The following is a 27,661-nucleotide window of genomic DNA, read 5'->3' on the forward strand; positions in this document are numbered from 1 at the left end:
CCAGCGGCGGCCGAGGCTCCCGGCACCCGCGCGGCTCCCGGTCTGGAGCTGAGATCCCGGCGCGCCGAGGTAGGAACCCGCGCGGAGGACGGACCAAGGGCTCGGAGCCGCAGGGGCCGGGCGGGACTGGAGGATGGGCTGAGACCCGCCTCTCATGCCCAGGCAGCCACGCGGCTCACGGGGCCCCCAGCTTGGTGATGGTGGGGCGGGGGGGCTCAGTCCCCGCCCCTCGGCCCCTGGTCTTCTCTCCGCACCCACCCCCTCCTCCGTGCGCCCCTCTCTTTTCCTGCCGCTCCGCATCCTCCGAGACCGCCCCGAGCGCCCCCCAGGTCTCGCCTCGCCTTCACCTTCGCCCAGCCGCGCTCCTTGTTGGTCCCACAGGTTCCTTCCCAAAGCGAGCTGGAGTCTCTGCTTGGCTGCCTGGGGGAGTGGGGGGCACAGCTAGAAGGAGCCAGAGGATGAGTCTGGCGTAGGGGGGCGGGGCGTTGGCTGGAGGGCCGGGGGCCATTCTTATGCATCTCGGTGTCAGCGGGGCTCGGGCGGGCGCTGTGGGGCTGGCTCCATGTTTGCGGAATGAATGAATCATTACTCTCCTTATCTCCTTCTGAAGGAGGACTTTTTGAGGTCCACGTGCTGCAGAACACGTCGGGGGGCCTGCCGAAATAGGGCTCCCCCCGCCGGCATAGTAGACACTGACTCTCATCTCTCCACCTCCTCTCTATACGCTCTGTTTTGGCGGCAGGCTCCCTTTAGGTTGGGGCTTGGGGATGGCGGGGGAGGAGGGGTTGTAGGCCCAGCCAGGTACTTGTTGACAGTCAAGGGACTTGAGTGAGGCCCCTTAGAAGGTAACAGGGGAGGGGTGCGCTGTGGAGGAGAGCACCCACTGTCAGGCAGGGGCCACTTCTCATCTCTGAGACCTGCCTGGAAGGGCCAGTCGAGTATGGATTCTGACCTACAATTTACTGAATCCTCCAAGCCTCTGTTTCTTCATCAGTAAAATAGGAATATTAGTGTCAATTCCTCGGGGCTTTGAACAGATTAAGAAAAATGTCATATGAAATCACGCAGGACAATGCTTGACACACTGGGAGCGCTCAGCAAGGCTTTGTTTTCTTTCCTTCGTCTCTGAAAAAACTGAGCAGAGAATTATTTATTCCAACCCTTCTGTCCCGAAATTGATCCTGGACAGGCGCAGTACATGTGTAATCACTGTTTGTTGAATGAATATGCTTGGTGGAGTTTCACCCCGCTTTTTTCTCCCAGAATCCACAGGCAGAGATCTGACCAGCACAGACATGCCAGTGCTGTCCGAGGACTCTGGTGAGTGTCTCCCGGGGCTGGACCTGCCACAGTCTTGAAGACAAGACCCTGCCTAGCAACCTGGGGCAGCAAAGAAAGCAGCTGCTATCCAGTGTCAGCTCCAAGCCCTGGGAATGAGAGCTGGGGGAGAAAACGTGCACATAGCAGGGCTGAAGTGTTGTCGGAAGGTCCGCTCGGGGGTCCCACAGGGCAGGAAGTTCCCACTGCATCGGTTATACAGTGTTTTTCTTACTCTCTCCTCAGGTTTGCATGAAACCCTGGCACTACTGACCTCTCAGCTCAGACCTGACTCCAACCAGAAGGAAGAGATGGGCTTTCTGAGGGATGTTTTCAGTGAAAAAAGCCTCAATTATTTAATGAAGGTAAATATGCTGCCCCGTGGATGACCCGGTCTGCAGCCCCAGGCATCCCCACAGCCGTGGGTGGGGTGTGTGATGTCCAGGGTAAACCTGGGCAGCTGGCTTGGGAGGCCGCAGCCTGAGATCAGCTGTCTTTGCAGATTCACGAGAAGCTTCGCTATTACGAGAGGCAAAGTCCAACCCCTGTTCTGCACAGCGCTGTGGCCCTTGCCGAGGATGTAAGCCCCAGGTTTCTCCTTACGGCCTCAGCCCCCCTCCCACCTGTAGCTCCTTCATCTGGCCTGCATGCCATTGCTTAGTGAGGGGACGTCGGGACTCGGGAGCCCCAAGGTGAAGAGCGTCTTCTCCCCTTCCCCTCCTCCCTGGGCTTCCTAATAGGCAGGGAGGAACTCATGAGTCTTGGACAGGGCCAGGGGACATGGTGACATGGTGACGCCCACTTACTTTGTGTTCCTGAGAAAGTCTGTTTCCCCAGCTGTGAGATGAGGACAGTTCCCAAACGGTTGAGAACTGGCGACAAGAACAGGTCAAACACGCACGTTGTGTATCTGCTTTGGGGAGGCCCAATGGGAAGTCCTGCGTCCAGGGACTTGCAGCTTCTTGGACTTTTGTTGTTGTTTGTTTGTTTGCTGTACCCATGTGGCTTGCGGGATCGACTAGGGATTGAACCCTGGCCCAGATAGAACCCAGCCCTCCAGCAGTGAAAATGCTGAGTCCTAACCACTGGACCGCCAGGGAATTTCCAGGCTTTGTTTTTTAAAGGGATCCTTCCTCATTTCTTGTGGACCTGTCTGCTGTGTTGCATGGTTGGAAAAACTGTCCCGGTTGATTACTAAGGCTGGCTTCTGAATAAACTCACATAACCTCAGGAGATGGCCTAGTGAGGGGTCAGAGCAGATCCCCTGCCTTTCTTGGCTGTGGAATGCCATTAGGAGCAGGTTAGGTTGCCAGGCTCCCAGGCTTAGCTCTGCCTCTGCTACTAGCTCTGTGACCATAAGCAAGTGACTCAACCTCTCTGAGCCCCAATTTCCTCATCTGGAAAATGTGGTGAAGGGCACAGACAATAGAGCCAAATAAGCCCAGGTTCAAGTCCTGCCTGTGCCACTTACCAGCTTTGCGACCTTGGGCAAGATATGTAACCTGTCTCATTTACTTCTTACTTCTGAAATGCCAATATAATAGTACCTGCTCCATCTAGTTCCTTGTGAGAGTTAATCCACATAAGGCAGACAGCACCCAGGAAGAGCTTAATAAGTTAGCTCCCATTAGGATTAGAGGCTGCTCAGGGTCTCTGATCTCTGGTGTGATTTCCCTGGGAGTGTCAGTCCTGGGGTGGCTGAGGGTCCAATGCTCCCTGGTGCTGTAGTAGTGGCTGGGAGGGCCCTTGGTTCTGAGGCCCAGGGAGCAGGGTTTCCCCTGGGTGACTCCCAGCAGGCTCGCAGCGCCCACAGCCATCTGTGGCCTTCTCTCTCCTTTCCCCCCAGGTGATGGAGGAGCTGCAGGCCGCCTCCATGCACAGTGACGAGAGGGAACTGCTCCAGCTGCTGTCCACCCCTCACCTCAGGGTAGTCATGCCGCAGTCCCTGGCCACCCACACATCTGTGTCTCCTGGGATGAGGGCAGGAGGGAGCGCTTGGCCGTGAGACAGGACATTTCTGAGCAACCGCTCCTCAGCGCCAGCGTCCAGGGTGGTCGTCTCTCTGGCATGAGATTTGAGACCCCCAAACCACTGCCCGGCCAGGTCCCCCAGACCCATGTAAGCTCTAGGGCCAGCCCTTCTTTTCTCTTGCTTTCCTGACAGGCCATGCTCATGGTACATGACACGGTTGCCCAGAAGAATTTTGACCCCGTTCTCCCCCCTCTGCCCGATAATATTGACGAGGATTTTGATGAAGAATCAGTGAAGATTGTCCGCCTGGTGAAAAACAAGGAACCCCTGGTATGTGGCCCTCACCTCTCTGCCCCACCCTCTCCTTGCTTCCCACCTCCACCCACCCAGAAACCCTGGAAAGGACCCTCCTGAAGTCTTCGGAGTGAGTGATGGCAGTTTTGTCAGGGCTGCCACTAGTCCCTGTGACATCTTTGTGTGCAGAGTATCCCTTTCTCTGGGTGATTACAGCTTCCCTCCACTGTGCAGTCGAGAACCTGCACAGCTGTGCAGGGCAGCCCTGATCGTCAGCTCTGAACCAGAGGTTGGCAGACTACGGTCCAAGGGCCAAACCCCGCCCACTGTCAGTGTTTGTAAATAAAGTTTTATTGGTGCCCGGCCATCCCGTTCATGTATATATTGTCTGGGGCCCCGCCTTTACATGGCAACGGCAGACTCAATGGAAACTGTGTTGCCCACAAAGTATAAAATATTTACATTTGGCCCTTTCCAGAAAAAGTTGGCCAGCCTTGTTCTGAATTCCAAGGAAGCTCAGGGCAGCAGCCATTTTTCTCCCCAGCTGACAGATTGTTATCATTTTGGTCCTGGTTCAGCAATGATGTACTGAGCAAAGGGACAGAGTTGTTTATGAGATGGAGGGAAGTAATGGCAGTCCAGAGAATTGAGGGCTTGCCCTAGAGAATACCACATCTGGCCCTCTTTATTGTCCACTTTCACCAAGTGACCTCAGATGAGCCGCTTCTGCAAACAGACCACGGTTCTCCTCTGCCTCTGTTTCCTTACCTTCAAAATGGGCCAGTCATCCATCCACTCAGAAAACGTATCGTGACCCCCACCCCCCGTGTGCCAGGCGCTGTGTTGGGTGCGGACAGGGTTAAGACTTAGTCCTTGCCCTCTGGGAGTTCACAGGAGGTAGTGACTGGGGGGTTTCCTGGAAGAGGTGATGCCCACGCTGAATTCTAAAAAAAAAAAAAAAGGAACAGGAGTTTTCCAGAAGGAAGAGGAAGAAGAAAGGCATTCCACCATAGAACTGCATGAGCAAAGCCATGGGAAGGTAAACGGGCTGCTATATTCAGGGAACTTGCCGAGTTGAAGGTAAAGTGTGACGGAGGCGAGGCCAGATCAGCGGGAGAGCGGAGAGATCCAGGTTATAACACGCAGTTGCTTGGCTGGATCCTGAAGGCAGTGGGGAGCCATTGAAGGGCTGTAAGTGAGGAACCAAAGGGCCAGATTTGCAGTTAGAAGTATCACCCTGGCTACGAAGTAGAAAGTGGCCTGGAGGGTGAGACCAGAAGCGGTGGACCAATTTGAGGGTAGCAGCCAATACGTGAGGTTCAGAAACAGGGCTTGACCTCGGTTTGTGGGAAGAGGAAAGAGAAATCCAAGAAATATTTTGGAAATAAAATTAATGTCACTTTGTGCCTGCCCCAGTTTGGGCAGGAGTCTGGGGAGGCATCTTGGGTAAGGCCCAGGGGTCCAGCTAGGATGATGGGTGGGCACTGGGACCATTATAAGGAGGAACTTAGGGTCCGTGGAATTCAAGAGGCCCGTGTGCCCGCAAGTGGAAATATCCAGGAGGTGAAGGCTTACGTGTGCAGAGATACAGACTTGACAGCTGCCATCTTCCGGGAGGGGTTAGCACCCTGCCCGAGAGGTTGAGACCACCGGGGTAAAGCGTATATCCTGGCCCTTTAATCAACATTTAAAAGGCGTATAGAGGAGGACTCGGCAAAGGAGACGAATTGTCACTGAGAAGCACCGGGAGAGAAGTGTCACCAGGGCCCAGCGGGAGGGTGAATCAGACAGGAGAGGAGAGAGAGAAGACTGAGGGTGTCGAGCTGGCAGCTGGAGGGTCGTCGGTGCCTTTGCTGGTGCATTCGAGGCGGGGGGGAGTGAGTCAGAGGGCAGGCAGCAGAGAGAGCAGATGCGAGCTGCCTCTTTGAGAAGCTTGCTCCAAAGGAATGGAGACTGGTGGCTGCTGGATGGGGTTGCCAGCTTTTTAATGATGGGAGAGACTTGATAATATTTTTAGGACCAGGGGAAGGAGCCAGTGAGGAGGGGGCATTGAGAAGGCAGGAGAGGGAGGGAGGGGGTAGAGGGCAGCCTAGCCAGGAGGAGCCCCTCCCCTGAGATGGGGAAAAACAGGAAAGGATGGATAGAGATGCTGGCAAGCTTGAAAGCCTAGGTGGCAAGAAGCCGTAGGGTTTTTAGCTGCTGGTCTCTCTTTCCAGCAGTATTTATCTTATGGACTTTGAATGAAGTTAATAATGAGTGTGCCAGTGCGTTTGCATGTATAGCCAGGAACAAGTGGCTAGCATTTATTGAGCACTTACCGGGTACTAAGTGCCTTGCATGCGTTACCTGATGTCAACCTCGCAACAACCCTGTGAGTTAAACGCTTTCCCACACCCCAGACGAAACAGTCGCAGAGAAGATAAGGAGCTTCCTCGCTAAGGGCACACGTTCTCAGTAGACGGCAGGGCCATCCGGCTCCTGACCGCTGCCCTGCCCCGCCACCGTCCAGTCTGTGTGGCGCACGAAACTGAGGGCTTGCTAGTGCCTTTTTCATCCTAGATATCATCTCTGCCATGCTTCGTGGGCCCCATCCTGGTCCCGAAGCTCTGGCTGGGGCATAATTGGTTCCCCTTGGCAACAACAGAAGGCCTGGTAACCCCGTGCTTGGCTAGAGGCAGGTTGGGAATTGGCTGACACGTATTCTCCTCATTAGTAAATGTCTTTGAGAGAGGCAAGGGCTGCGGTACGATAGAGAAAGCAGTGGGTGTGGCATCACAGAGAGCTGGGTGACCTTGAAGTTGCTTTCCTTCTCTGTGCCCCAGTCCCTCCTCTCTCTGACGAGATTGTGACAGCATTCTCCTGCCTTTAAACTGTAAAGTGCTGTGCTATACTAATTTGAGATGTGGGTTTTATTTCATCCTCAGCCTTGGAAAGGTGTCCACCGATCTGCCCCCTGGGGTGGCAGGGGGAGGAATGGGGCGGTGGCCGGGGGGAGGCTTTGCTGGGTCCAGAGAGTCGGGGTCTGAGGTTCGGGGCTGCTTCTCAGGAGCCTGCCTGCTCTGTCTCTGATGCAGGGGGCCACCATCCGGCGGGATGAGCACTCAGGGGCTGTCGTGGTGGCCAGGATCATGCGAGGGGGCGCAGCAGACCGGAGCGGTGAGTGCATCAGTGCCGGCCTAGCTGAGGTGCTGGCCGTGGTCCCCCAGCCTGCCCCCTTTGGCCACAGCTCTCCTTTTCCTCTCCTGTCCACTCACCTGTTAGGGATGTGCTTTGCTTTCTGGGAGTGGGGCTGGAATTCTCTTCTCCTTCCTAAGCTCTGTAGAAAATTTAGTTGTTTGGAAATATCTCAGGCATGGAGTACTTTGAGGGTGATCAGGAAGGTTTGAGCATTGGCCTAACCTGAGGACTGTGGCAGTTAAGCTTGGTGTAAATCCTAACTGGGGTGGCAGGGACACCCTTCTCTGACACCCCAGTTGCCTTAACAAGCCACAGTTACTGAAGGGAGGGTGTTCATGTCCCAGATGTGTTTAGGTGGAGCACAGGTTAAGAATCACTGGTGTGGGGCTTCCCTGGTGGCACAGTGGTTGAGAGTCCGCCTGCCGATGCAGGGGACGCGGGTTCGTGCCCCGGTCCGGGAAGATCCCACATGCTGCGGAGCGGCTGGGCCCGTGAGCCATGGCCGCTGAGCCTGTGCGTCCAGAGCCTGTGCTCCGCAACGGGAGAAGCCACAACAGTGAGAGGCCCGCGTACCGCAAAAAAAAAAAAAAGAATCACTGGTGTGAAAGAGACTCACAGACTTAGAGAATGAACTTATGGTTACCAGAGGGGAAGGGTGAGGGGAGGGATAGTTAGAGAGTTTGGGATTGAAATGTACACACTGCTATATTTAAAGTGGATAACCAACAAGGACCTACTGTATAGCACAGGGAACTCTACTCAATACTCTGTAATAGCCCAAATGGGAAAAGAATTTGAAAAAGAATAGATACATGTATATGTATAACTGAATCACTTTGCTGTACACCTGAAACTAACACAACGTTGTTAATCAACTATGCTCCAATATAAAATTAAAAGTTAAAAAAAAAAAGAATCACTGGTATATGGAGGAAGTAAATTGGGGGGCAAATCTCCTGGCATAGGGGAGTGTTGCCCGAGAAGTCTGGGGCTCATTGTGGTGGGACCCCTAGACCCGTGCTTCCCAAACATTAACAAGCATGGAAATGGCCTGAGTTGTCTTTTTAAAACGCAGATTCGGATTCAGCAAGTCTCAGGTGGGCCCAAGACTCTGTACCTTTTACTGCCTTCTGCTGCTTCTGGGCCAGTGTCCACACTGAATGGCAAATAGGGCCGGATATGCAGAGATGCTAGTCATTAAAGCAGAGGCCAACAGACAGGTGTGTCTAACACTCTTGACACCATCTTCCCTGGTGCCCTTAAGTTTTCGTGTAAAATTTGAGAAAGACATTCTTGGAATCAGGTCTGTACATCCAGGAAGGTGAAGAGTTAATGATATTTTTAAAGAAGCAGAGGCTATAGCAGAAAGAACACAGGGTTTCTACAGCAAAGTAACTGCGTCTGCGCACTGGCTCCGTTTTTTCTTAGCAGTGTGGCCTTGGGCAAGCTGCATCTTTTTTCTGGATCTCAGCTGCCAGTTTGTAAACCGGGGGTTTCACCCCGTGGTTGTGAGACTGGGATGCCAGGTGAGGCACCCGGCACCCTGTGACAACTCGGTTCATCCCAGTCCTGTCCACTGTCTTTAAACATTGCGTCTCCCCTGCAGTGGGCTCCGCAGGCAGGTGCCAGCGGTTCCCAGAACTCCCTGCTTTGGGGACCTCAGCCCCCTTCCCGTGCTGACCGTCAGCCCCTGTGTCTCCTAGGCCTGGTCCACGTTGGAGACGAGCTCCGGGAAGTGAACGGGATCACGGTCCTGCACAAGCGGCCTGACGAGATTAGCCAGATTCTGGTCTGTGCTGCGCGCATGTTGGGGACGCGGTGGTTCTTCAGAAACCCAGAGCAGGGCGCTTCCTGGAGCCAGGGCTGATCTGGCCCAGCGTCCCTGTTTGCACGGGGAGGCCGCAGGCCAAGTGGCCTCACAGAGTGCCCTGTATGGAGGGTGGGGGACAGGAGGAAAGGAGCGCCCAGACCACCCACTTCTCTCAGACCCCCTCTTCAGCACAGCCATCCTCCCTACCCCCAGCCTTCTTTCCTGAGGACCCGTCTGGAAGACCCTCTCAAAAGGGTCCCCTCTTCCAAAGGGCTGAGGAATATGGAGTAAAAGGCTGTAGCCCAGCAGAGCAAGGGCTTTGGGGTCAACTGGTCCTGGGTTCGAATCTTGCCTGCATCACTTTCCAGTTGTGTAACCTTGAACAAGTCATCAAATCAGTCTGAGTTTCCATTTCCCTTCCTGTCCAGCAGGGATAGGGATGGTTTCTCAACCAATGCATAGTTATCGTTAGGATGTGAGTATCCGGAAGAGGATATAGCACTTTACAACTGCAAGGGGATTCTAGGGGGTCACGTGCTGGGATGGAAACAACCTTCTCAGTCCATTCTGCGGGTTCAAGTCAAAACTGAAATTACAGAAAGCCCCCATCGTAGTTCTGTCCTCTTTATCCTCAGGCATCCTCTCCCAACACAACGTCTTTGCTAACTTCTGATGGTTTGGGGGGCAGATACGGGATGAGATCTGAAGCTCCGAGGCCCGCTCTTTAAGGCCCCTGCTGTAGGGGGTCCTGGTTACAGGCAGACACTTCAGTCTTCCTGCCCCCACTCCCCTTTCCCTGGTTCTGGGCACCTACTTCCCTGTGTTCCAGAGTGATGCGGAGCCAGGGATGGCATTGGGTGAGATGTGCTCTCATGGGCTGACAGTGTGCTCCCCGTGGGCCCCCCACGTGGGGTGCAGGGCCTCTCTCCAGTAGAGGGGAGGGGAACCCCTGGGAAGGTAGCAGTGGCCTGAGATTGGGGAAGATGCAAGCAAAGAGGGGAGTACTGTTTGGGAACTAGCCCCAAATGAGGCAGGAAGGAGGAAAATGAAACTGGACTAGGTTATTAAAATAACCCGAGAGAAAAGAAAGAAGGGCAGCCCTTTGGATGGAGAGCTGTACTTGGTGCATGCATTGTCCTCGGGTTCTCATTTTAAGTCTTCTGTCCCTTTGTCGCATGAAAATGCTTTAGTTAAGTCAGCCGGCTCCCACCATAGAAGGGTGGGTCATAGGGGAGGCAGCATCCCCTTTGTTTCTGAACGTGAGCTTCCAGATCTGGGAAGTAAGATGTGACGTCCTGGAGGGTCAGATCTGGTAGATGATACGGCTGTGTGCTCTTTCCTTTCAGGCGCAGTCCCAGGGGTCCATCACCCTGAAAATCATCCCAGCCACCCAGGAGGAGGACCGCTTGAAGGACAGCAAGGTATGGGGGAGCTGGAGGCGGCGGCGCGGGGGTGGGGAAGCGGGGGCGGCGGACTCCAGCCCAGCCTTTGAAACAGCCATCCGGGAAGAGATCATCCGTCTGGTCCTCGGAACAAGCTCCCAGTAGGGACCTGTAATTCAGTCACGGAGTGATTTATTTGTTTGTACCCGGCCTCTTCTAAACAGGATTTGACGTAGCTTACTAATAAAAGACAAGGTTCTTCTAATTGAAGTCGAAAAGCAGGGCCGGTGAAGAGGAGGAGAAGGTACCCAATGTTCTGGCTTCGGGACCAATTAAGTAACTGCCTTTTGTTTAATTCCTTGTGGAGCCTACCTTTGGTAGGCACCTCCTCTGTGCCCAGGCGCTCAGCCAGATGCTGGAGACCGGGATGATTAGTAGCTTCAAGGATTCCTGGGTCAGAAGGGGAGGCTGGGGAGCCATTCTCTCCTTGCTGTGTGATTAAGCGCTTCGGAAAGATTCTGTACAGAGTGAGAGGCACTTTGGAAGGTGTCATGCAGTAGGGGTGTTGGAAGTGAGGCTTGAGGAAGATGGAGATGAGAGGGACTTCTCTGGTTAAGAGGAGGTGGAGGGAAGGGCGGGCAGAGGGGTCTGCATATGCGGGGGCTCAGAGATATGGCAGAGAGGAGTAGGGGGGGCTCAGTGAGAAAGTGCACGGTGGTGGGGCTCCAGGGGGAGGATGAGGGGGTGTGCTGGGGAGGTGGGTCAAGGCTACCTTCTGAATGGCCTTGAATGCTTTGTTAAGGGTTTTGGCATAATCCCTGCTTAGTTTAGGATCTCAGAAGCTGACTCTGATACAGGGATTCACTACAAATAGTTTATTTGGAGGTGACCCCAGGAAACACTAGTACAGGAGTGGGGAAAGGAAGGCAGCCAGTGCAACAAAGGGTGTGTTCTCAGCAAGGTACCACAGGGGGCAACCAGAGCTTAATCCTGCTCCAGAGCTTGGTATCCCTTGTAGACCGTGCCTCCGTCATCCCTCCCAAGAGCTGGGAGATCTGGGGGATCTGTACACCAGCTCCCACCAGGCTGCATCCTGGGGGTTAATTCCCAGCAGTTCCTGCCGGCCAGGTTAGGGGAGAGCAGATCCCAGTGGCTGGAGAAAGCCGTTAGGCAGTCAGCCTGGGTGCCCTGAAAAAGTAAGGCCCCGGGGGATATGGGGGGCCCCCACAGCCCAAGTTACAACCCCATAGGCGGTGAGAAGCTCTTAAAGGTTTTTTTTTTTTTTTTTTTTTTTAAGAGGGAAGTGATACAACCACATTTGTGTTTTAGAAAGCTCCCTGGGGCAGTGAGTAGAGGAGGGTGGAGACCGGGGCTAGGGCACCTGGTAGGAGTCTGTTGTGAAAGCCCGGGTGAGAGATTGTCAAGCTCCGAGCTGAAGTGGTGGGAGGGACGATGCAAGAGGGCATTACTTTTATTTCCCAGTGAATTTGGACCTGCACTTTCTGGCAGCCAAGGCAAAAAGGAGAACGTAATGAATTACAATAATGAACGGAATTCATCAGAGTATGGAAGGCAGCATGCCAATTTTTCAAGAAAGCTAATTCCCAGCCCGCATGAAAGATGGGACATTACAGCACTTGGCACACAGTAGATGTCAATAATTTTTTTTTTTTTTTGCGGTACGCGGGCCTCTCACTGTTGTGGCCTCTCCCGTTGCGGAGCACAGGCTCCGGACGCGCAGGCCCATCGGCCACGGCTCACGGGCCCAGCTGCTCCGCGGCATGTGGGATCTTCCCGGACCGGGGCACGAACCCGCGTCCCCTGCATCGGCAGGCGGACTCTCAACCACTGCGCCACCAGGGAAGCCCCGTCAATAAATATTTCGATTAATAGTGGACAATGTATTTGACAGTTTTTTATGGCAAATGAAGAAATCATCTTTATATGACTGTTTCTTATTTGCACCTGCAGTTGAATCCCAGGGCACACGTAATGCCTGATGGAAGTGGTTCTTCCTCGGACCAGCTAATATGGTCTCCATAGGCAGCTTTTGCAGGTTCTAACTTGATACAGGGAGAGGACTTGGTTTTCCTATAGGACAAAATGGGTAGCCTGTCTCTTAGTCCATCCTTTCTAAATATTTTTCTTTGAGCTGGATCACGGCTGGCCATTTGAGATTATACTTTCTTCAGAGTGCCTGGGACCCTGGTAACATCTGTGACTAAATGAGAGTATCTGTCCTCATAATATATGGCCAGAAATTTCTTACTACTGTCGAACTGCATCTTTTCTGCTTGGCACATAAAGGAATATGATTTGGATTTGTCTAAGGAAACCCTCTGGCCTTTTTTTTTTTTTTTCCTATTTGCTGTTAAAGTTATTGGGCTGTAATGATCTGGAAATAGAAATAAATAAATCCATGCCACTGAATTATAGAAGAGAACGAAGAAGTGTGACACAATGCTATGTCTTCCCATCCTCTTCTCTAGAGGGATGATTTCAGGGTAAAGGGGAGAGTTGGGGGTTGGCTAAGTGCGTGACAGATGAGGCAGGATTGAGCTATCAAAGATGTAGCTGTCAGTTCCCCACTGAAAAGTGATGATGAGGAATCGGTAACAGTAGTTTCATTGATGTTTGTGTTCTTATCAAAACATCTAGATGACTTATTTACAGGTGGCTGCTGACATCCTTAGGGGCAGTTAGCGTATCAGAAATAACATTTGAGTTAGAAATTGTGCTTGACTTTACTTTTTGCTCCCGGGACTAATGGTTGCTTTGTGTAGGCTGAGAGGCTGTTGTAAGGATAGCAGATCAGGCCAATAAGGAGATGTTTAGGTTGGAAAGGGAAATTCATGGGGCCCAGCTATTCATTTTTCTGATTCTTGAGGGATTCCCCAACTGGGACATTGAAAATGGTTGAAGAACACTAAGAAAATCGGTGCGGTGGGTTTCTGATTAACTTCCTATTCTTTTTTTTTTAACATAAATAAGTAAATAAATAAATAAATAGTTATTTGCGCCGCGTCTTAATTGCCACGTGCGGGATCTCTGTTGCGGCAGGCGGGATCTAGTTCCCCAGCCAGGGATTGAACCTGGACCCCCTGCATTGGGAGCACGGAGTCTTAACCACTGGACCACCAGGGAGGTCCCAGCTTTCTATTCTTGAGGCTGCTTGTTCTTCCTAATTATGAATGGTGGTTGTTCTTTGGTTTTCCGTGTGGCATAGACACATCTGTGCTTACACGGCAAAGGGCTGTCTCACTGAGTGCCTCCCCTGCAGGTGTTCATGCGGGCCCTCTTCCACTACAACCCTCGGGAGGACCGGGCCATCCCCTGCCAGGAGGCAGGCCTGCCCTTCCAGCGCAGGCAGGTCCTGGAAGTGGTGAGCCAGGACGACCCCACGTGGTGGCAGGCCAAGCGAATGGGGGACACCAACCTTCGAGCTGGCCTCATCCCCTCCAAGCAGTTCCAGGAAAGGTAGGTCTGGGGTGTGTTGTAAGGGGGTGTGGTTCTGGAGTGGCCGAGGCATAAGTACATGACCAAGCCCCAGATCTCTGCCAGCACAGCCAGAGGGGCCCACTGGGTGTCCTCTGGGCTAAGTACCAATTGTGCTTGTGTTGGCTCTTTTTCTCCCATCATCAGTGGTGATGGCTGTTTGAGATTTCAATAAATATGGAAATCTATGTTATTAAATTAATGTATATTTTATAATGCATACTTAGGGCAAGTTGAGAAATAAAATATAAAAATACAGAAGAGGAGGACGAGGAAAATAAAATTACCCAAAGTCTCACTACTATCTAAACAACATGATTTATTTCCTTCCTGTGCCTGTTATGTGTGTGGTACACATAGAATTCGAGGTCTTGCTTTTTTTTTTTTTTTTTTGGTAGCTTAACATTTTGACATGAGCGTTTCCTATATTACTCTAGAATAATATTATTCTGTACTATTAATTAATGGTAATATAATATTTCATCAGGAGATGTACTGTTCATTCACAGGCAGCAGCTATGGTGTCTTCCCTGGAGGAGCTTACAGTTCAGCTGAAAAGTCACACATGGTTCAGACGAACACTTTATATATAAATGTGATGGGTGTGTGGGAGGAGGACACCGGTCCCCGCCAGGCCCTAGCAGGAGGGTTGGCCCTCGTCCTGGCAAGCTTGGAAGGCTTCATTGAGGAAGGGTCCTACCTAAGTGACTTTGCTTCCTCCGTGTGGCTGTACTTTGACGCTGTCTCTAATGTTTCACTGCTACAGTCTATGTGCAGATAATTATGTTGCACATAGACTGTTCCTTATGTTTCAAATCATTTCCTTAGGATAGCTTGCCCAAAGTGTAAATCCTGGGTCAGAGGGTGTGGCACTTACGCCTGTGAGCCTCTCCTGGGGTTTGTAGCCCTCTTCCATTTTTGGGGTGTGGAATGATGCTGTAGCAACAGACCTCAGGGTTCATCTGTTTCATGGGCCCTCCTGGTGTGGTCCTCAGACCAGGTGCATCAATCAGCATCCCCTGGGAACTTGTTAGAATGCCAGTCCCTGCCTGGGCCCTGCCCCAGACCTGCTGAATCAGAGACTCCAGGGGCAGACTCTGAGCTCTGTGTTCTAACAGATATTCCAGATGAATTGAGGAGCTGAAGTTTGAGAACTGCTGCTTTATTTCCTCAGGGGAGCCTCAGACCCATCTGCATCTTTGGCTTCACAGGTCTTGGGGGAAGGCTCTTTAGCTGCGTTTAAATGTGGAAATCTAGAGACCTCTAGGAGCCCTGGGTGTTTTCTCAGCTCAAAGAGGCCTTGGAGGTTGCTTCTCCACGCAGGGACGCATTGAATAATGTGCCAGGCTGAGCTCTCTGTTGGGCTAGGGTGGGTGGGGAAGGGCATTAAATTAGGGTCACTTTCACCCTCGGCTTCTCCTGGGAGTCGTTCTGCTGTTTTCCAACTTCCTCAGAGATGGGAAGGCCGGGTGAGTTTGGAGAAGGTGCCTCCTTTCCTTGAGAATCAGCCATGGGAAAGTAACGACCAACTGCTGACCATGGACACTGGGCTGTACCCCTGTGTGTGACCATCTTGGGCTGGAAAAGCTTCTCCCAGAGCAAGAAACTCAGTTTCTTCCTCATGAACCAGTGAGAACCTGTGAAAACGTCCCTCTTCACTGGAACTCAGTGTGAAGCAGGAGGCCCTTGGAGTGCCAGGCTATCCCCACCTGTGGGTTCCGGGCCTCGGTTTCCCTGAGTTTTCCAGAAGGTTCCCTATGACTGGTTCTCTGGTCCAGCTCACGGGCCTGCCCATCCCCTTGTGTCCCCACAGGCGACTAAGCTACCGGAGAGCCACGGGCACCCTGCCGAGCCCCCAGAGCCTCAAGAAGCCCCCGTGTGAGTAGACTGGCAGGATGGTACTTCAGGGAGGCAGTTCAGGGAGGGGCTGGGGTTAGGGCTCTGGGGCTTCGTGTGGGGAAGAAGCAAGCACTGGGCTGGAGGGGGCACCGAGGGTCCTGTCTGAGCTCTCAGGCCTCCTGAGGGAGGAGGGGCCGGGGAGAGGGATGAAGAAGGGAAATGGGGGTAGGTTGTGGAGAGCTATTCCCTGGAGAGGAGCTACTATATTTGGGGCCCATAGATGACACTGCGGGGGCCATGGTAACACTGCTCCCGAAATTTTGTGCAAACTGTGTGTGTGTTGCGTATCTGTGTGTCTGTGTCTGGGAGAGGCTCCACAGCTTTCATTAGATCCCCAAGGGGCTCTCTGACCCTGACAGTTTAAGAACCACTGATGTTGGAAGGGAATGGAGATGGCTGTGAGCGATCCCGTGCCTCTGAGTCAGCAGTCAAATCTGGCAAATAGAAATAAAGGCTGCCCAGTTAAATTCGAATTTCAGATAAACAATGAATGGGCTTTTAGTATAAGTATATCCCATGCAATATTTGAGACATACTTATACTAATGAATTATTTGTTGTTTAGCTGATATTCACATTTAACAGAGCGTCTTGTATTTTGTCTAGTAACCCTACTCTTTGCATCACTTACCTTTTAGAAAACACATTCACCTACCTTCTTGCCTTTTAATCATCACAACAGCCCTGGGTAGTAGTGGAGTCAGGGCATCCCTTTTGCCAAGATGGTTAAACAGAGGCTCATGAAGTCAAGGGAGTGGGGCTGGGGTCAGGTTTCCAGAGGGCCTGTGGTCAGAGCCCCCAGGTTAGAGCCCCGTATGGAGAGGAAGCTTCCCCAGGGTATGGCCTCCCTAGCTGGGGGTCAGGGGGTAGGGGGGAAGCAGGGGGCTTGGAACCAAGTGGGGCGCCAGAACAATGCCAGATGAACGGAGCACAGCTGGCCTGCAGCCCTGCGCTGTGCCGCTCTGTCGTCTGGCACCTGCATTTGCCCAGGAGAGTCTCAAACCCAAGAGGAGAGAGAGCAGGTCCTGGTCCCGCTGCAGGCATCCCAGGGCGAGCTGCTCCCTTGGCTGGGTGGCCCCTGCCAACAGTTGCCTTTCCAGACTTGCTCTCGGGTCGGAGGGGCTGCTGAGTAAATTGGCCCTGAGGCTGCTTATGCCAGTGAAGATCTGGCTTTCTTTGGGCCGCTAATGAGACACACACAGGAGGACTAATTAGAGCAAGTATCAGTTTAATAATGCACCACAGCTCAGATCTCGGGTTTGTTGGAGGAAAGAAAGAGGGGACAGATGGAGGGGTCCTGAGGCACCCGAGGCTGCGGCTGCCTCTGGGCCACAGGGCCTCGCGGTTCCCCTCTGCTAACGCTGTTCCATCTGTCTTTTGTGCAAACCGCAGATGATCAGCCTTGTGACGAAGGTAGGCCCAGTATTTGTCCCCTGTGCGCACGGACAGGCCCCTCTTCTGTAGACTGTCTGGGGCTGCAGGGTCTTGCTCTCCCTTCTGCCACCCCGCTCTGGGGTTGCTGTGCCCCTCTGGCTCCTGGCACCCCTCTCCCTGCTCTGCCAGCTGGACCGACCTGCTCCTTGAGGCCTGCAGAGCTGGTGGGGACGTGGGGCCCGGCCCTCCCTGGACTTTGGCTGGGATGACCACGTGACCCGGCTGGGTAGCGGTAGGGCAGGGCGAGTGAATCTCCCCTCCTTATTCTCACTGATCCTAACTCTGAGGGGCTGGAACGAGGTCTGCTGGCCCAGAACCCCAGCCAGGCCTGGAAAGGCTGTTTGTGGCCTAAGCATGGAGAACTGGGTGAAACAGAGGAACTTGTTTACCTGGGGTGGCTGGGACATGGCATTTGTCCTGGGCCCCCCGAGACTCCATCCCAGAGGGCTCTGCCTGGCCATCCGGGGCCTGGGTACCTCCGGGCTGGGGCATGTGTCCAGCATGGCTCACTGGCCTACCTCTCTCTGTTTGGTCCCCAGAGACCTGTGACTGTGAGGGATATTTCAAAGGACACTATGTGGGTAAGTAATGGGGGCTCTCCCCCCGAGATCCCCCCCCCGCCCATGCACAGACCACCGTGGGCTCCTGGGTCAGGGAGAGGTGATCCGAGCCCAGGAACCCCTCAAGAGCAGCTGAGTCTGTGGGACCCACATTTTCCCTCAGTCTGTGTCTGCCAGAGGCTGGGCTGAGCCTGCCCAGGCCTGGGGTCCCCCACCCCAACTTTCACCCAGCCACTGGGAGCAGTGCCCTGGCAGGACCCCTACATTAATACTGATTTTATTATTACCATAATCTCAATCGTAGTTTATTCAGTGTTTCTGCCACCCCCATACAACAATGGAACCTTTTATCAATCTCCAAAGTACCTTCACTTCTTTTATTTTGGTAAATCTTTTCAAAGGCCTTAGAGACAGGCCAAGAGTTTTTAAACTTTTCATTCAGAAGCAATTTCAAACTTACTGAAAAGTTGTGAGAATTGCACAAAGAACTCCCACATACTCTACACGCAGATTCCCCGGATGTTAACACTTTGCTGTGTTAGCTTTGTCATTCCCTTTTTCTGCACGTACACATTTGACCCTCTTCCCCCTGAGTCATGTAAGAGTTGTGGACGTCATGTTCCTTCACCCCTAAATAGCTCAGCATGTGTCCCCTAAGGACAAGGACATTTTCTTATATAACCCAGGGCTATTATCAAATTCTGGGAATTTATTTTTTATTTTATTTATTTTTTAAAAAAATTCCGGTAATTTAACAGGCATACAATTCCATTATTTAATATGGTGTTCATATCAAAATTTTGCCAGTAGTCCCAATAATGTCCTTTAGAGCATTTCCCCCGATCCAGGATCCAATCTAGGAGCACCCGTTGCCTTTGTAGATGTAGATTCCCTTTCATGGATAAGGGAACTGAGGCGCAGAGGGGTGATGACTTGCCTGAGGTCAGTCACATACCAAGTAAAGCAGTAGCCTTGAACCCTAAATTTTGGACGCCAGGTAATCGCACTTTCGTCATATTACTGTACGTCCCGATCAACCCCTTCCTGTAGCAGGAGGTGGTTGGGAGAGGCCCGTGGGTCTCAGTCCCACCTCCAGGTCTGACCAGGTAGAGAAAGTCTACAGGGAGATACTGGGACAAATGCCGCAGTGTCCCCCTGCCCTTCTCCCCAAGCTGGTCTTCGGAGGAGCTTCCGGCTGGGCCGCAGGGAGAGACTGGGAAGCCCGCAGGAAGGAAAGACATCTGCAGTGGCCGAGTCTCCGAAGCTGCCGACCTACGAGGAGGTGACCAGGTACCAGCACCAGCCCGGCGAGCAGCCCCGCCTGGTGGTTCTGATCGGTAGGTGACGTCTCCAGAGAAGGGGCTGGTTTCTCCCTGGAGGGGTGGGGAGGGAGCTCAGCAGGGACCTTGCAGCCTTCCCTTTGTTTCCCAGGGTCTCTGGGAGCCCGACTGCACGAGCTGAAGCAGAAGGTGGTGGCAGAGAACCCGCAGCACTTTGGTGTTGCTGTTCCACGTAAGAGGGCTTGTGTGTGTGTGTGTGTGTGTGTGTGTGTGTGTGTGTGTGTGTGTGTGTGTGTGTGTGTGCAAGCATGTCTGCACATGAATATTTCTTGGGGACTTGACTCCATGTATCCATCTTCATCCTTACTTTGGGTCTGAAGGGCTGCCAGGCACTGCCTGCTATAGGCACATCAGGGGACCTAGGCATGATGGGAAGAGACCCACTCTCAGTGGTCCACTAGGACCCTCTGAGGCAGTAACTGGAGGTTCAGTACTCCAGTTACTGGAGTAACTGCCTGGTTCTTGCCTGGAATGGGAGGTGAGTCTAGAGCTCATTGCAGGTAAAGTGGCAACTTCAGCCCAACACCAAGGGGCCCCCAGCAGTGGGTGTATTTCAGCCTCCTCTTCCCAATGACTCTGACTCCTATGGCCCCTGCTCTCTGCTTGGGCAAGAGAGTAGGTTGGGGAAGCCAGAGAGCCCTTGAGCAGTGTTGCTCGGGCACTCCGCCTGCAGCTGGATCCAGTCCAGCAGGGTGGCTATGTACACTCCTGAGTCCAGAGGCAGCTGGAGATGCTGAAATCCAGTAGGCAGAAGTCCTGGTTCTGAATGTGATGTGCAGTAGCTAGGAGCTCTACCAAGAGCTTTTATGTGCAGTAGCTTGGCCAGCCTTCCCAGTATCCCCGAGAAGAGGATCATCATCATCCCATACAGAGGAAGACACTGAGGCTCAGAGAGGTTAGGTAACTTGTCCAGTGTCACACAGTTGGTAAGTGGTGGAGCCAAGATTCAAACCCAGGCAACCTGCCCCAGTCTCGTTCTTTTTTTCTTTTTTAATTTAATTTATTTTTTGGCTGCGTTGGGTCTTCGTTGCTATGCGCCGGCTTTCTCTAGCTGCGGTGAGTGGGGGCTACTCTTCGTTGTGGTGCGCAGGCTTCTCATTGCGGTGGCTTCTCTTGTTGCGGAGCACGGGCTCTAGGCGCGTGGGCTTCAGTAGTTGTGGCGCATGGGCTTAGTTGCTTCTCAACATGTGGGATCTTCCGGAACCAGTGCTCGAACTCGTGTCCTCTGCATTGGCAGGCAGATTCTCAACCACTGCACCACCAGGGAAGTCCCCACAGTCACATTCTTTTTTTTTTTTTAAATAAACCATTGTAGTTTATTTATTTATTTATTTATTTATTTATTTTTGACTGTGTTGAGTCTTCATTTCCGTGCGAGGGCTTTCTCTATTTGCGGCAAGCAGGGGCCACTCTTCATCGCGGTGCACGGGCCTCTCACTATCGCGGCCTCTCTTGTTGCAGAGCACAGGCTCCAGACGCGCAGGCTCAGTAGTTGTGGCTCACGGGCCCAGTTGCTCTGCGGCACGTGGGATCTTCCCAGACCAGGGCTCGAACCCACGTCCCCCGCACCAGCAGGCAGATTCTCAAGCACTGCGCCACCAGGGAAGCCCCCCACAGTCACATTCTTACTGAGGCCACACATCAGCCTCTCACCTGCTGCTTGCCACTTCCTGTCCTTGGCTGTTCCTTTCTGAGACTCTCAGTCCTCTTCCTCAGAGGGATACAATGTGGGCACGTGATGGCCACTGAGAAGGGATGCTGTGGTGGCAGTAATGGGACCTTTCTGGAGGATTCTGAGGAAGCGCACCTACGTATTCTTTCTTTTGCCATGTCACTCCCCTGGGCCTCAGGGCTCATAGCTCAGTCTATGGGTTATGAGAACTGTCTTCCAGAATCCTACCTGACGTGGTAGGGATGTGGTGGCGGGGTCATGGGGGGTTGGGGAGGCCATTCTGGAAGCACCTGTGATGGACCTGGGAGAACTTTGGGGGGCCCACAGCCTTCCAGGCTGAAAGGATGGACTGAAACAGGGCGTGTGGAAGTTGTTCACACATGGATCCTTCAGAAACTTCCAGACCCATACTCTGGGGGTGGGGTACCTGGATGGCTAGACCTACCTGCTTCCAGACATCCCACAGATAGGTGACTTTCTCCCTGCTATAAGGAACCAGGCGAGTCAGGGAAGGCTTCCCAGCAGCAGTGACTTTTATCTGGGTTTTGAAGAGTAAGTAGGAGTTTTTCAGGCAGAGAAGGAAGAGTTCTCTATACCAAGGGAACAACATGTGCAAAGGGACAAAATATGACCCAGTACAGCAATGGGAGGGACTGGGGAAGTTAGTGTGGGTGATGTGGGGGGAGATGAGCTGAGTGGGAGGCTGGGTTGATTAAGAGGGTCTCATATACTCATCTAAGGTGTTTAGAATGTAATCAGTGGGTGAATAAAAGTTTTAAAGCAAGGACATGGTCAGGAAAGGTGACCCTAGCAGCTCTGCCAGAGGTTGGACACAGATGTCACACGGCGCACAGAGCATCCCCTGGGTGGCCTACAAGGGAGAAAACACTGTCCTCTGAGACCCCCTCTTTTCTTTTGGAATGCTCTGGAAAAAGCTGTGTGTTGCTTCGCGTGTGCTCTTGTTCTGTGGAGGATCTGATTTTCCCCAGAGGTGCGTGCCTTGATTCTATTATGGAAATCAGAGGGAAAACACTATGTGTTTAAAAATTGTGTGAGGGGGTCTTCCCTGGTGGCGCAGTGGTTAAGAATCCGCCTGCCAATGCAGCGTACGCGGGTTTGAGCCCTGGTCCAGGAAGATCCCACATGCCGCGGAGCGACTAAGCCCGTGAACCACAACTACTGAAGCCCGCGCGCCTAGAGCCCGTGCTATGCAACAAGAGAAGCCACCGCAGTGAGAAACCCGCGCATCACAACGAAGAGTAGCCCCCGCTCGCCGTAACTAGAGAAAGTACGCGTGCTGCAACAAAGACCCAACACAGCCATAAATAAATAAATTAATTTAAAAAAATTATGTGAGAGCCAGCCTTGCGGAAACATCTAGTCCACGAGGGGACCGTCTGTCTTCATGCCTTTTCTCCCCAGATGAGAAATAATTGAATAAAAAATTTAAAACACACAGCAGGGTCAACTGAGTTTTTGCCCCCTTGGCTCTCAAAAAGAAAAACAATTAGGAAATAAAACCTAGAGGACTAGGAATTCCTTAGGCGATTCTTTAAAAGCCCAGCATCAGTGAGGCAGTTTGGCAGAGTGGTTAAGGGCATACGCTTGGCCTGAGACAGAGAGCGTTCCGACCCAGCTCTGCTCCCAGCCGTGGGACATCCACACGGTGCTTAACCTCTGCACCTCTGTTTCCTCACCTGCAAAACCAGAGGCTCCTTCTGCCTACATCACAGAGCTGTGCAAGTCAGTGACGTGCCTGCACACAGGGACTCTCGATGGAGGGAAGTGGGTGGTTTGTACACAAATCCGTGACCAGCTCCGGACAGGAATGAGGGCACAGGCTCGCTGTGCTGTGACATCTCTGCCCAGCTACCCTCCTCTCTTTCACAGATACCACCAGGCCCAGGAAGAGCCATGAGGAGGATGGGGTGGAATATCACTTCGTCTCTAAGCAAGCGTTTGAGGCTGACTTGCATCACAACAAGTACGTTTCCTTGATGGACCAGTGGGGCCTCCGTGCAGCTGTGCGTCTTTGCATCTGTCCAGTCTTCCACTTGACCTCCTGGGAGGGCGTCTGGAAAAGTCAGGGGAAGCAGAGGATGGGAGGAGGAGCGGGGAGTCATGGTGGGCCATTCACCTTCTGTGTTAATTCAGGCAAACTCAGCAGCTGAAGGCCTTTGCCCCTGTGGTGCTGTTCTAGGTTCCTGGAGCATGGTGAATATAAGGAAAACCTCTATGGAACCAGCCTGGAAGCCATTCAGGTTGTGATGGCCAAAAACAAAGTGTGTTTGGTGGACGTGGAGCCAGATGTGAGTTCCTGGGCCAGTTTGGCATTTCCTGTTAATGGAATTTTTATAAACTAGGGGGTTGTACATTTCACAGAACATTCGACCTTAGTCCAGGGACTTTTTATTCCAGAGCACTGGAGGTTAATATTTCCTTGGGTCTCCCTTTGAGAATCTAATGAAAGCTTTTGTACCCCAAAACGTGCACCTCTGTACACAAAAATGACATGAATTGGAGGGACCCTGTTGGTGGCCCACAGGCCCAAGATAGTAACCTCTGCGTGGAGTAAATCATGCAGGAGACAGTGGCATCGACTGGTCCACTGTGACCTGACAGTCAGGGACTTAGATGTAAATGCACCAGTGGAGGCTGGGCCATCCCTTCCCCGACGAGGACGAGTGAAATCAGAGAACCACCTAGAGAACCACTGAGGGGGGTGGTCAGGAGAGCAGTTTGAAAGGGAAAAAGGGCAGACTTGACCCTGTGTAGTGCTTCAGAGACATTTCCAGTCCTGCACACCCCACAGGGGCTTAACCGTCTTTTTAACCTTGTCTTTGAGAAAAATGTGTAAGCCTGGAACTCAATAGGGGCTGAGCTCTGATTTTATGACATACACTGTAGGCTTTATGTTACAGAAGTTGGCTTGAAACGGATTCCAAAAAGCACCTTACGTCCAGAAAGGAAAACCCTCACTAATTTGGACTTAGTGAGGAGTTGGTAGTGGAAATTAAAAGTCTGAATTTCAAAAATTGTTTTGAAAAGTGATTTTATTGGTTTAGAGGGGATGCAAGCTGTACACATAGCAGTTTAATACCAGTGTTTCCAAATACAGGCCCTTACATCATAAATAAAATGCACTAATTAACAGGACGAGTTGCATACTGAAAACCTTCGAAAGTCTTTGCAATTTGCTTCAAGGAATCTCTTAGTCTCTTCATTTGCTTGGCAAACCTTTTCTTCTTTGAATATCGTGCAGAGGCTGTGTGACAGCACAAACTTTGCATTAGTCCAAATTGATGACGTTTGACTAAATAGATACACACATTAAATCCTGCTGGTTCTTCCATCAGGACTAGGCAGGCAGAGGAGGGTGTGCGAAGGCTAATTAGAGCTTGCTGGAGGGTAGCCAGAGCTAAGTAAGATGGCAACTCTCGGAGCTGAGGCTTTGGAACCTCTGTTCTCGGCAAGTGAGCCTTCAGGGTCCAGCTGAGGCCAGCGGGAAAATGAACAGGTGGTCTGCACGGATGAAGGCCATTGTCATGTGACCATATCATCAGGACCTTTGCCATCGGGGTTATGTGATGAAGCACACCATTACTGAGAATTCAAGAAGTGTGTTTCACAATAAAATATTTTCAAAGTATGTAATATTCCTGAACTTTCTTTCTCAGGCACTGCAACAACTGAGGACCTCAGAGTTTAAACCCTACGTTATATTTGTAAAGCCTGCAATTCAGGAAAAGAGGAAGACGCCACCCACGTCCCCAGCTTGTGAGGATGCAGCGGCCCCACTTGTAAGTTTAAAGTTGATCATTTCTCTTCCGAAGGCCTAAAAGGGCCGTTAGCTGCATGTGGGTGCCCATACCTTCTACACAAGACCATCTTTCCATTTTGCCTGTTGGCCAGACTCAGATGGTCATGTGATCTGAAGACTCAGGGTGGGGCAGCCAGAAGTGCCTCCCAGTTCACACCGGAGTGGCTTTGCCTGGGTTCCCCACCCTCCACTCCCTCACATAAGCACCCCGTTGGAAAGTTAAGGGACTGACATCTATCAGGCACCTGATCTGAGTGTGACATACCACAAGAATTTGTTGAACTCCTAAGCCAAACCCAAATAATTTTTAATTGAAACACCAACTTCAGACCCAGCAAGCTAGTCCAAGATGGAGGCAAGGGGCATCATGGGAGAATCTTTCCTATGTGCAGCTCAGGACTGTGACTCTCTTGCTGAAGCTGCAGGTGGTTGAGTTCCACCTTTACAGGGCAGGGAAAGGGTTCAGGGGACTGACAGCTTCAAAACAAATGTCACACATTTTACTCCATTAGAGATTACTTGAGTTCTTTCAAGAGGCAGATATTTATTAGGAAGATGGAGGAATTTAGGGGCAAAAGAATGTTCCTTCTCTAATTTCTTAAATAGATAAACGCTTCCAGGATGAACAAAGAAGGTACCTGGAGGAGGGGAAACTCCAGTAGCGGCAGACAGTCTATAGGATATATGTGTGTAAGGGGGTGGGGGAAGTGGGATGGAAGATCCAGGGGCAGCAGTGGGACACTGCAGGGTGGTTTTGAGTAGGAGAGGAGCCCTGCAAGATGCCATATAGAGTTGGAAAGCTCTGCCCAATTTAATCTAGGTTTTTCCCTCCCGGGAGAAAGAAGTAAGAAGAAGTTATCTAAGGTCTCTTCTGTCTTTGCGGTAGCATGCAAAAACTGTTTCCTAGACCTTTAGAACATATTTTCTGAAAGTGTGGATGCTCTCACGAAAGTAGGAATCTGGTTTTGATTGGTGACAGAGAACATTTTGGAATATGGGTCGTTTTAGGGGAAGACAGCTCACCCCCTCCATGGCAGCATAAAAACAGAGCCCCTAGAAGCAGAGGCGAGAAGGCAGCAGAGGACTGGAAGGAGATAGAAGGGGAGGTGGGTGAATACCAGCCACAAATTTCACTTTGCAGTTTTACTCAGAGTGGATCCTGCCGCTTTCCTTTCTTCCAAAACCCAAGCTAATAGTCAGTGAACTACCTGCTTGAAATTCTACTTACTAGAGGTATATTTGAATGAAGCAGCAAACAAAACACTGGGTAAGTTGGGTAAAGGAGGGATCATTGGCTGCCTAGACCTTAGGGTTAGGTGTCAGGAAAGCAGTCTGATTAAAGAAGCCAGGTGTCCTAAGGAAATGAGGGATTGGGTCAGGGTTGTCCCAGCACTTTCTTAAATATCTCTGCTTTGTCAACTGTGCTAATGTTGGGCTCTGGTTTGAGGAAATGAAAAGAAGAACTGAGTTCTACATGATGAATTTAGGAGTCCTCAGAGGGCATTTGAGTTACTTCTTCTTCTTCTTTTTCCCCTAGTTGATTCCAGAAATGCTTGCTTTGCTTTTATATAGTGACTACTATTTTTAGTTCTTTCCTGTAATTATTTAACCAAATTGCCATGCAACACAATAGTACTGCTAGTTTGGAAATACCTTCGGACAGGAAGTGTGATACTGACATATATAGACACACAGATATAGAATCAGCATCTGCCCAAAGCATGGCTCGCAGTTAACAGGTCCTCAGTAGATACCTTGTGAATGACTGAACAATGATTATGGCTGCCGCCCATGAACTTTCTTGGAAGTTTGGTAGGCTAGCATCACTGTGCTCTGTTCTTGTGTGCCCAGTTGGTTATTCAAGGGCCATAGTCATCCGCTCATCACCTAAAAGTGAGAGGTTGGATACTGCCCAAGACAAAGGCTGTAGGTTTCTTTTTTTTTTTTTGCGGTACGCGGGCCTCTCACTGTTGTGGCGTCTCCCGTTGCGGAGCACAGGCTCCGGACGCGCTGGCCCAGCGGCCATGGCTCACGGGCCCAGCCGCTCCGTGGCATGTGGGATCCTCCCAGACCAGGGCATGAACCCGTGTCCCCTGCATTGGCGGGTGGACTCTCAACCACTGCACCACCAGGGAAGCCCAAGGCTGTAGGTTTCTTATTTGGGGGGAGAACAACACAGTTGTTCCCTAACTGCCCCTTTTCCTTGCAGGATGAGGAGCAGCGAGAGATGGCCGCCTCTGCTGCCTTCATAGACCAGCATTACGGGCACCTGGTAGATGCTGTGCTGGTGAAGGAGGACCTCCAGAGTGCGTACAGCCAGCTCAGAATGCTCTTAGAGAGGCTGAGCAAGGAAACTCACTGGGTACCTATTAGTTGGGTCAGGTAACTGTATCCTAGAACATCCAGGTTGGAAGGGACCCGGAAGACCACCTGGTCCAGGCTCCCCCATGTTACCATCAAGGAATCTTGAGCGAGAAGGGCAGAATTTTCCATAAACTCCATTATCAAGAAGAGTCTATGTGGGGAGTCTTGTTTTTTGCTGGTTTTTGTCTGTGGCTTTTCACTGCACCCCTTTGGAGCCGAACATACAAGTCGAAAGGGAGCATATCACAAAATAACACATGTCATTCATTAAAGTATCACAGGCAAGTTGACCCTGATTCTCTGTACCGAAGTTGAGTAGCCACTGTCTTTTGGGGGCTGGTGGTGGTGAATGTATACAGTACCAATTTGCAGAGGTGTTTAAGCTTTATAAACAGAGTGACACTTCATTGATCCGGCTTCGTTGGAAGTTGAGTTGTTTTACCCAAGAGGGTTTTCCATGCAATTGAAGTTCCCCTGTCTTCAGGCACTAAAATGTTGATTTTAACCTTTTCGGTAGTGTGTGTTTGCCTGGTAATGGAAAACGTGGTTCTCTGCCTTCCTAAATAGTGAGCATTCATCAACATTTTTGGCAGACTAAGGCACCCTTCCCTGTCACCATGATTTACTGTACTCTTCCATGACACAGTGGTGTTTTCAGGGACTTGCGGAATGTCAGGCTGCTTGTGCCTTTTCTAAATATTCTCAGACTCTGAAACTGGATGCGTGCTTGCTTTTATTTTATTCCATCACTTGTCTTTCTTGTTACTGACAGCTCTCTTGGTTCTCACCTGTCCCTACCTTCAGATTATAGGGGCTCCTATCCTGCTACATCATGGGAAACCAGATGATTCCCCCCTGTCATAACTATGCCTAATTCACAATAAATCAGTCCTGACCATCAAAATCAAAGTACATAGACTCTGAGTGTGGGCCTGATGGGTTGTCTCTGAGCAAAAGTGCTTAATGTATGTCACACAGGATTTGTGATATATCTCAGCTTCAGAGAATTGTATTTCTTATTAATAGCCAATGTATGTAAAGCTTTATTCTGTGCCAGGAGCAATGCTAAGGCCTTTACATACGTGATTTTGACAGATGCACCAAGCCTATGATGTAGGATTCTTTTT

At 51.5% G+C, this 27,661-nt stretch overlaps 1 protein-coding gene across 3 annotated transcripts; it reads left to right on the forward strand.

The window, feature by feature from the left end:
• MPP3 (MAGUK p55 scaffold protein 3) lies at window positions 1-27,597 on the forward strand. 3 transcript variants are annotated; one of them, XM_059997428.1, is made up of 19 exons: window positions 1-69; window positions 1,264-1,320; window positions 1,564-1,682; window positions 1,820-1,897; window positions 3,164-3,244; window positions 3,481-3,618; window positions 6,657-6,738; window positions 8,463-8,548; window positions 9,916-9,990; window positions 13,232-13,428; window positions 15,260-15,324; window positions 16,737-16,757; window positions 17,318-17,359; window positions 18,511-18,675; window positions 18,770-18,850; window positions 22,241-22,334; window positions 22,551-22,659; window positions 24,028-24,150; window positions 26,380-27,597. In XM_059997428.1, the coding sequence occupies exons 2-19, from the start codon at window positions 1,296-1,298 to the stop codon at window positions 26,554-26,556; spliced, it is 1,758 nt and encodes a 585-aa protein (XP_059853411.1). In that variant the 5' UTR covers window positions 1-69; window positions 1,264-1,295; the 3' UTR covers window positions 26,557-27,597. The 3 variants fall into 3 exon arrangements, with proteins under 3 accessions (XP_059853411.1, XP_059853413.1, XP_059853412.1); XM_059997430.1 differs by lacking the exons at window positions 22,241-22,334; window positions 22,551-22,659; window positions 24,028-24,150; window positions 26,380-27,597 and adding an exon at window positions 21,456-21,536; XM_059997429.1 differs by lacking the exons at window positions 1-69; window positions 1,264-1,320; window positions 1,564-1,682 and having other exon boundaries at window positions 1,848-2,009.
• The last annotated feature ends 64 nt before the right edge of the window (window positions 27,598-27,661 follow it).

This window comes from Delphinus delphis, chromosome 19, assembly GCF_949987515.2.
Source record: "Delphinus delphis chromosome 19, mDelDel1.2, whole genome shotgun sequence".
NCBI lineage: Eukaryota > Metazoa > Chordata > Mammalia > Artiodactyla > Delphinidae > Delphinus > Delphinus delphis.

Bases quoted from the DNA above. Each gene is read 5' to 3' on its own strand.
- MPP3 (XM_059997428.1), top strand. From the start codon at position 1,296: ATGCCAGTGCTGTCCGAGGACTCTG. The intron at 1,898-3,163 runs GTAAGCCCCAGG...CTTTCCCCCCAG, and splicing joins CTGTGGCCCTTGCCGAGGAT to GTGATGGAGGAGCTGCAGGC. The intron at 18,676-18,769 runs GTAGGTGACGTC...TTTGTTTCCCAG, and splicing joins CCGCCTGGTGGTTCTGATCG to GGTCTCTGGGAGCCCGACTG.